Source organism: Chaetura pelagica, unplaced genomic scaffold (genome assembly GCF_000747805.2).
Source record: "Chaetura pelagica isolate M959 unplaced genomic scaffold, ChaPel_1.0 scaffold147, whole genome shotgun sequence".
NCBI lineage: Eukaryota > Metazoa > Chordata > Aves > Apodiformes > Apodidae > Chaetura > Chaetura pelagica.
Genome location: NW_009954194.1, coordinates 2,089,391 through 2,099,132, shown reverse-complemented (window position 1 = coordinate 2,099,132; position 9,742 = coordinate 2,089,391). Strand labels below are relative to the sequence as shown.

Sequence of the window (9,742 nt, the reverse complement as noted above, 5' to 3'; positions counted from 1 at the left end):
TGATCATAAGAAAAGTTTAACTTTATATACAACTTCACTTGAACATTTGCTCTTACCAGAGTTAATATACATTAAAAAAAGATTCTGGCAATAATACCAGGTTCTATTTTTAATACCTGTGTATAAAATGTAACATAAAATGCTGAAGCTCTATAGTTAGGAGAAGTGACGTTTGATTTCCATGGGTCCCTCTTTGTTGAAAAAGACAAATACCAAAAAAACCACGTGTTTGGTTGGAAAATAAAACTCTTTCATTTCTCGGTCGTGTTGGCTGTCTGGGAATACATCTAACCTAGTACTAATTGTTTCTTGAGGTTGGTAGTAAATTCACAGGTGAAAATATAATCTAGTAAGATTACATTTTAAAATTTTATACTTTGTCACCAATGTGAACAGAAAGGAGCAGAGTCCCTTTCACTATGCTAAACTACTTGAATGCATGCAAGAGAAATACTTGACCAACTGTCTGAGCACATTTTAGAGAACTTCAGGTTTTAGCCCTGGGGGAGCAGAGGGGAAGTTTCCTACCAACATCTGCATAGAATGTAAAATATATAATTAAAAAAACCTAAGGTATATACTAAAGTTTACAGACCAATGCTTTCCATATAATAAATAAAATGTCCATTGTCGATTAGATTCATACACAGAGTAAAATACAACCTATTTTTACAAGTTTATATACAAAGTGTATTAGTAGGCCCAGGGGTGCCTCATGGGTTGGAAGCATCTGCATTAGCATGTCACATTGGGAAACCCCAACTTTCCGAGTCAGTGATAAAATATATAATTACTTTGTTTTTCATTCAAATACAAAGTAAACTTATTTTTCTTTTGAAATAAATGTACATAATATTCTGTATAAACAATAGTTTATAAAGCTGTTTAAAATGTAACTTAAAAGTACTGCATTGATTAACTTAGAGCTCTGAAACAAGCACGTGCAAATCCCTTTGCTTTAAAAAAAATAGAAGCACAGATGTTTTTTTTCCTTTTGACTTTTCCATGAACAGTACTAGATGATCAAGATTATCGTTTTGCTTTCTTGACTGGTGTCTCCTCTGTCTTCTGCTGACCTTTTCTCCGTACCACTGTTGGGCTGTCTTCCCTTCTACGCGTGGCAGACTGCACCTTGAACCTGAAAGGTATTAAGAGTTCTTTTAACAGTGGTAGGACCCATAAAACAACAAGAGTGATCAGGCACAATCCTGTTCAGAAGATGATACTTAATGGGCCATCTCTGATGAATTATGAGTATACGTTATTTCAAGGCTTACTACTAAAACATCATATACCAGCACAGACCATAGGGAGACCTTGCACACTCCCATCACATCTTAGCAGGGTACTGCATATTCATTCCATATATTGGAGTGCTCCAGAACTTGGGGCCAGAGATCTTCTTTCTCCTCCCTCCTCCTCTATTTTTTTTTTTTTTCTGGAAAGATTTGCAGGTTGTAACATAATACAAAGAACTACATTTTCTTGTACCCTGTCTCACAAAAATAGAACAGAAACATGGGCTCAAGTCCCACAGGCACAAGAGGAAGAAGAGGGCAGACATTATGTACCCTTCTCTCTATTTAAGCATCCATATATAAGCTCACCGTATTTCAGCTGCAACCAACTGTAAGTGTGGCTTAAACTCTCAGCCATTCATACCTATGCAATGTAATTAACAAGAGAAGTGCATGATACCCTTGATTCTGAGGTTCAGATTGAAGACACTGCCACATTTCAGAGTGGATGACAACTAAATGTATTTGGAACACAGCACGTTTTATAGGTAAACTACAAGATTAATGGCAACTGTGCATCAGATTTATTATTTTGTTGCTATTTTACATTATGACCTCAACTTTAAAAAATAAAAAATGTAGCCGGGAAGAAGGGAAAATAGTTTCAAAACTTGATATAAGGACTCTCAGTTTCTCCTCTTTTATTAGCTGATCACAGAAAGATCTTTGAAGAATTAGAATCATGTCATCATATGTTGCTTTAAGCTGAACTACAGCTGCTTTTTCCTCTCTTCAGGAAAAAAATCACAGCTCAAGTTAAAATACTGAAGAACAGCATTTTCAGATTCTCCCAAGAGGCTTCTGAGGATGGAAAGAAAAGAATTCTAGTCTTCTAAATGTTAAAGAAAGGGAAAAAAAAAAAAGAAAAAAGTAAACAGAAGAAAATCCTTTAAAAGCTTTTATATATCACAAGAGAACAGAACAGAGCAACACTAGACTGCTGTTCATATTTGGAAGCAGTACATTATATATAAGGAAAGTATCAATGTAGTGGCTTCCAAAACAAATAATGGAAGTGGATTCAACTTTAATACTTACTGTGTTAATGGAGGAGATTTATTAATTTTTGTATCACTTGAAGGTCTTTTTTTTGCTGCTAGGCTCTGTCGTTGTCTAGGAGAAACTGAACTTGGACTGCTGCTTTTAGAAGTTGCACGTGTGGTTGGCTTGCTGGGCTGCTTTCTGTAATACAAATAATGATGAATGTATATATAACAAAATACCAAGTCACTTTATTCTTGCATTCCAAGTGGAGAAAATTAAGACTGCACAGTATTTGCAACAAGTAAATCAAAGTTGCCAAAAGAAACTCGGAAAAAACCCCAACATTTGCACACTTTTAGACACAAATGGCAGTACTGAGCTGTGCATTTTCACATGAAATATATAATCAGAAGGCTACCTTACTGACAATATTTAGTATTTTAATAAATAAAAATCCTAGTTCTAGGTCTGTAATAATTCTAGTACATAAGTGTCCATGTTTAAAAAATATTGCTTGTAGTACCAGCAAAAGAAAAAAAAGAAGCCATTTGCTCATCTACTGTCAAGAAAAAACTCTAAATAGCTTCAGTATCCACCAGTTCAGAAACATGGAAAAACTGCTTACTGGCGATCAAGTTCATAGTTTGGAGTACAGGTTACATAAGTCAGAAAAAGTCCAAAAATATAGAAAAAGACTGCTATTGGTGCCTCTATACACAGTTACCTTTGAGCTTCTAATCTTGTGGCTGATCTAGTTGTGGCTCCGGAATGTGTTTCATCATCTTCCTCACAATCTTCTTCCTCCTCTTCCTCCTGTTCTTTTAGTTCATCTTCAGAAGAGGTTAATTTCCGACGTTTTCTCTCTGGCTCCAGTGTTTCTGTCCATGTAAAATTTTATACATGTGCTATAATTTTCCAAAAGCCCTCCAAAAGGATATGGATACTTAGTTTAGAAAACATATTCTATTCATATATCCCGTTATAAGTAAGTAATTTTCTATTTCCTTTAGGCTTCAACATTTTTAGTTCACACTTGTTTGACTTAATCTTGCTAACACATTCACCAGAGTTCACTTACGCAGTTCATAGCCAGAATTCACAGAAAATTCATGAGGCTTTGTAGAAGCAGCTGGGATGTAGCAATTCTGACATGGGATTACACCAATTTACACATATTTATATAATATTTATGCTAGCTGTATCTCAATGATTTTTCCTTGAGAAAGAAAAATTGAGGCTTATCTTGTTGCTGTTAGTACACAGAAAGGCACAGTATTATCTCCTCATTTTGTTAGAAGTAGCACAGTTTCAGGTTTTTACCAGCTTCCTCTGACTGAGCCACAGAACGCCTGGGCTTTCTTCCCCTTTTACGCACAATCATTTCTGCTTTCTCAGTTTCATCTTCCTAAAAAAATAAAATGGAAGCAAGTAAGGCAAGAACAATTTAATTTAATTAGAAGACAGACATTTTTCATGACATAATCCTTATAAATTTACAACTTAAAATCATTACACTTACATGTGTTGTTTCTGTCTTACTAGATATGTCTGTACCTAAAAAGAAAGGAAATAACAAAACTTAATCATGAACTTCAAATCTTCTGTCAATCAGTTAAAAAAGTTATTTCAAACTGCCAACTTAGAACACCACAGAACGTCCGAAAACATTTAAATTCTGTAATTTAGCATATGAACCCTGGTAATCTTGTTGCAGTGCTTAACTATGACCATGGTGAAGCAACAAGATGGCTGTAGCTCAAAGAGACAATATTAAAAACCTGAGTAATGCCTAGTCTGCAAATCAAGTGACTTCTCTGAAGTATTTCTTAATTCCAAATCAGTACTTCTTACAGACTGGCCTGTGCATGTTAAAATACAACCTATGTCTCAACCTGGCCTGGCTTTGTGGTAGCTGCTTACCACTTCTACCCTGACTAACTCTGTGATGAGATTATTTTACAAAGCTTTTGTTTTGTCAAATGGACTTATTTGCAACACTGCAAAGATAAAGAACCTTGGCAGAAGAGACTCAACATAAAGCAAGTTTTTATACCTTTTATCCCTGCCATAAAACTGCTGCCTATTTTTGTCTTCTGAAAAGACAACACAAATTAAATCTGTCACCATTTAGAAAGAAGGCAATGCAAGAAGTCAAGGTAATGGACCAAAAATGGATCTCAAAGAGCAGAAAAATATTCTAAAATTCCTACACTAATTTTTGTAGTTCCTTTGTTAAGGTTACAGGGAAAAACTTTTACACAAAAACAAATACAAAGATGTTTCAGTATTCAATAAAGACAAGCAATAAAACACAGGCCTCTTCATTGTATTCAGTATTTTACACAAAATAAGTCTCACATATAACAAACAATTATTAGTTCTGTTGTGTTCAAAAGACATACTTCAAACTTATGGCATGTTGTGGCAAGTTTGCAGCAAAATATGTTTTTTGATTGAAGAACACACCACATAAGTACAAGACATGCCTTTCTTAACAGACACAACCCTCTCTTTAGGATGTACAAATGTAGTACTTTTGCCTCAAGATAAATATGTCTTACTAACTTTACAGCACCTGCTGCTGATTACTGCAAACTAATTTTAGTTTCAAGTTCATTGAGTTACAAGAGGATGCTGCCTTCAGAAACCAGTTGCCTCTTAGCTGCATGAGTTGTACTGAGAAGAAACTCTCTGCTTCCCACTCTACATGTGAGTCTGTCCCTATCAGAACTGCAAAGAGGGATTCCACTGTTTTTCTCTGCCAGGGGTCTTCAATCCCTTTTTTCACATGAATGATAGCATGTGATGAAAGCTTAACAGGATACTTCATCCACTCTTCTTTACATCACTGTGACATCAACAACCTTTTTCCTGGAAAATCAATTGTTACTTAACACACTAAATTAAGCTTTAAGTACACAGTCGGGTGTCTGTCCTTTTGAATAAAAAGCAAACCAAGATGCACTTTTATACCTTTCACACATTCTTGTCTGTTCTCTTTGCAGTTGATAGAAACCAAGTACTTCACAAACAGCTAACCCTCTAAAGACAAGTCTGAAGCATTTGAATTTAAACTGACATTTTAACAAAGGCAGAGAAAATAGGAAATAGTCCATATGTGCAGTGCAGCCAGATTAATATTTCTGTAGAAGCAAACTTTTGGAAACTCCAGAAGATTTGTTGTGTATACTTGCTTTCTCAGATTTGTTGCACGAGTACATTTGTTTACACACAATTTTTTAACTTATCTTTCAAGTTCATCTGCATCCTAAATGGATTTTCAAGCTTATTTTATGAATGGCTATAATTAAAAATAAACATTTAAACAAGCAGTGCAGTTCAGACTCCATACACACGTAAAATTAAATACGCTATCTAAAATTCACTAAAGTTTGAGCTCTTAAAAATCACAGATGTTTGAACAGGAAAGAGGGAAAAAAATAATCTAACTTTACTTTAGTTTGAAGCACTAAAAGTACTTTTGTGAGTAAAGTTAAGAGATCATCTGCTGTAAGATCTTTAGGATATGCGAGAGGGAGAAGAAACACCACTTCAAGCTATCACTAAGCTCTTTAGACACACATCCAGATAATCCAATTAACTGAACAAAGGTTCCAATTTGAACAAAATTTCTAATTACAGTGAATGTAATTAAATGTGATGTGTGTTTGATAGTAGCTGTATGAAAGAAACATAGAATTGGTTTGGGTTGGAAGGGACTTCTAGTTTTAATCCATTATTCCTTGTCCTCTCACTGCAAGCCCTGGTAAGAAGTCCCTCCCCACCTTTCCTGTAGCCCTTTCAGGTACTGGAAGGCCACTATAAGGTCTCCCCAGAACCTTCTCTTCTCCAGGCTGAACAGCCCAAACTCTCTCTGCCTGTCCTCATGGGAGAGGTGCTCCAGCTTTTTAGAACATTTGGCTATGTCAAATATTCAGTTTGAAATCTTGGTTTTCTTTTTTTTCCTGAATGTCTCTCAATCACAAAGAAAAACATAAAAAATACGGCATTTTCTAAAAGAAATCAAGACACACAAACAACCTAATACTCACATTTTAAAAGTATTTTTGAAGGTTAAGTATTTATTTTTAGACAATGATTTTTTGAGTCTGTCTCATGATTTTAAAATTTTCTTCATACGTTTTCTTGCCATTTAAAGGTTGTTGAACTTGTATAGAAGAGATTCTTCTACAACTGCATTTTATTATCTGTGGTTTTGATATAAACTGTACAAAGAACTTCCCAGGCTGAACCATAAGCAGAAATTGAAAACAGTCACTCAGAACCAGTTTGGTGCAGTATCCACCTGACTCTGAAGCTCTGCTGTGTGCCTATCCACACAAATTATTTGGTATATTCTGCAATGCACTTAACAGTGTTGCTACACCTTTGAAATAAATTCTTACCAAGCTGCTCTTTTTTTAAAAAATTAAAACTCAGTAGAGATCAGGGACCAGTATTCACTGCTCTCTGTTCACTCAGATGTTTTCACACACTGATAACACTGACTGCCAGGGATGATGTTTAGGAAGGACCCATGTGATTTTCTTGAAGACCCTCTTCTATTTCTTCCATCATTTATTGCTAAAGCAAGTATCACTTGCTCACCTGTTTGAGGAGTTTTTCCTCTACTTGCAAAGGTAGGAAACTGCAACTGAAATTTAAAAAAAGTGTTTTATTTTAAAGAAAGTCAGAAAAATCCAGAATATTATTATTATATATAATATATATATTGTATATTTATATAATATATTATATATTATATTGTATTAATATTATATATTATATTATTATTATTATTATAATATAAAAATGGAAACTTGCTCCCATTCACAATAGAATATATCTGCAAATCTAGAAAGCATGAACATTCCAATGAGCATACAGAAAGTTTGTACTGAGTTTCTTAACAGTAGCATGCATCTTTCCATTTATTATAAAGATCTGAAATGAGTCAAATCAGCCCATAAACAAAATAAATCATAACAGCTTCAGTAACTGATTGACACTGAAGTCATTGCAATAAAAGACACAAAGTTAAAAGCAGTTTCAGGAAAATACACTTCTGAAAACTTAATTATCAACAATACAAAGTTTAGTGCAGTCCCTTTATGCAATCACACAGATTTGCATAATCAGAATTACTCAGAATGCAGGGAGAGCTACGTGTAACTACATAATCTGCCTATGGTGACTGTTCAAAAAATCCAGTTGCTTTAGTCATGGAACACTAGGATGTCTACGCTTCCTTCGAAGGAACAACATGTTCTCAAGGCAGCCTAGGGGAAACTTATGCAAAGACAGTATCTCACCTTACAGAACCATTATCTCAGATGAAGTGCAGATATCACTCCTCCTGGAGCCAGCCTGTAGCTGACTGACACACCAATCAGTCATCACTGAGAGGTACAAAAACTTTAGAATAGTCAAACTAGAACAAGATGATCCTGTTCCAGTACTGAGGGTGTCAAGGTATTTCAATATCTAAGGGTCACTTTTAAATTATTTCTAATCCTTACCTGAAAAAAACACCAAACTATCACAAAACTAGACAAAAAAAACCTGTCACCCCACTAGTTCAAATTAGATTTCATTAAACGAATAAGGGGGGGAAATTGATTAGGAAAGATTACTCCACCAGACCAGTAGAAGGGACAGAACTGAAAGGGCTGCCTGAAATGCTGCAGGGACAGAAAAAGCAGGGACAAGAACTCCTGATCTCTGTAGGCTAGGTAAATTCCCAAGACTTTTAACACTCATTTGCCAACTGGTGGATCACCAGGCAAGCAGGAAGAAAACATAAGCTTTAATACCACTTTATTTTTAAAGTCACCTCTTTTCTATGCAGTGATGCTGATACTGACAATACAGGAAATCCCAAGAGGGAAGCCTCCCACCAGAATATATCCAACTAATCATACTACACAAATATTCTTGAATCCAGTACTACCCTCTGTTGTACTCCAATTGGCTTGCAGAAATACTCCCAACAGAACACTTCTCTTAGTAGTGACTGTACTTCACAGAGGTTAAGAAATTGAGATACTGCTGAGCTTTAAAGGACAGAGGTATGTTTCATGAAGTTACTAGCCAGCATGTATCTACCTTTTGAATTAACTGTACACATTTTAGTATCGATAACACAACTGAATTATGTAACACTTCATTCTAGAGCTATTAAGAGTTACTGTGAGCTATTATTATAGGTTCAGTAGAGAAAAAAAACCCTCAAGTTTTTGAAACAAAGTCACCCTTGATGTTCAGGCCAAAATTATTCTCAGCAAAAATTAAAAGATGCATGTGTACATGATCAGGATTTCACCCTGTATACAAGTATATTGCTAGTCAGTGTAACATTCTGATTTGTATTAAGTATGTTGTAATAAGTTTGATCCTGTTAAGCTATTTGCTGTGTTCAGACTTAACAGTATATTTTCCTGGAAAAGTTCAGTTACATTAAGAGATACTATTAATAGTTTTGGTTTGCTTAGACTGAACTCATTTATCAAGTTTTCTGTGAGATGCTTCTGAAGTATCATTACTGAACAAATATATGATTCTTGAATTACTGTGTTTAAATGCACCCAAACAAAAGAAAGGCACTTACATTCCCAGTGCTGATATCAGCTTTTGACTCCCCACCTGAGGGAAGAAATATGAATTCAGAACTTGAATATCACTGTTTTTCCTGTTTTCTCACAGAGGTATTATGAACTACTTACCACCAGGCTGTACAGCTTCAAGAGGGTATTTACGAGGCCTTCCCCTTTTCCGTTTCACCATTATGGGCTGATTTTCCTATTAAAGGACAAAAATATTTTGATTACTGTAACTGACATTTAGTATTTGAGCAATGTAATGCAGATTGCTGCTAACTTCATAATGTGACAGTGGCAGAAGTAGTGTTCTTCAGTCTAAAAAATACAGATGAGGCAGGTTTCATAGGAAGAGACACTGCCTGTTAGGAAATCCATTGACATTGGCTGCAAAGAAACAAGACAACTCCCAGTTACACAAAATTCTCCATGTCTGGCCTCCGGCACAAAGCATGCCTGAGAACACAGTGCCTTCTGCCCCCTCCCCTGCAACAACTCTTATCACTTGGTCTCACAAATGCTGCTGACCTACCCTATATACCCCACCACATCTTTTCAGCCTTAGGAGAACTCCAAACTTCCCATCTTGTGAGACCCTCTTCCCAATGTCATATAGCACAGGCTACATGTTTTAACAGGTGAGCAAGTGCTATTAAACAGTCAATATCCTAGTTATCCCAATATACAGATTGGTGACATTCTCTATATAAACAGGGCCTTGAGTAAGTAAGGCACCTTAACGTGAAATTTAAGCTTTGAAAGACAACTTTAAGTGAAGAATATGGTCAGATGTTCAAATTGCAAAGATCCCCAATCTCAGGTCACAAAATCTCCAATAATGAACTTTCTCCAAATTCCAAGGAA

General features: G+C 35.5%; 1 protein-coding gene across 1 annotated transcript in view; it reads right to left on the bottom strand.

Annotated features, from left to right (window-relative positions):
- Positions 1-506: 506 nt before the first annotated feature.
- BOD1L1 (biorientation of chromosomes in cell division 1-like 1) overlaps positions 507-9,742 on the bottom strand; it is a 41,747-nt gene continuing 32,511 nt past the window's right edge. Inside the window, exons 19-26 of the mRNA XM_010003130.1 lie at positions 9,005-9,080; positions 8,890-8,924; positions 6,891-6,936; positions 3,802-3,836; positions 3,603-3,687; positions 3,007-3,160; positions 2,337-2,480; positions 507-1,138 (exon numbers count right to left, since the gene is read on the bottom strand). Coding sequence (XP_010001432.1) covers positions 1,030-1,138; positions 2,337-2,480; positions 3,007-3,160; positions 3,603-3,687; positions 3,802-3,836; positions 6,891-6,936; positions 8,890-8,924; positions 9,005-9,080 — 684 coding nt within the window. The 3' untranslated portion in view covers positions 507-1,029. The remainder of the gene's footprint in view (positions 1,139-2,336; positions 2,481-3,006; positions 3,161-3,602; positions 3,688-3,801; positions 3,837-6,890; positions 6,937-8,889; positions 8,925-9,004; positions 9,081-9,742) is intronic.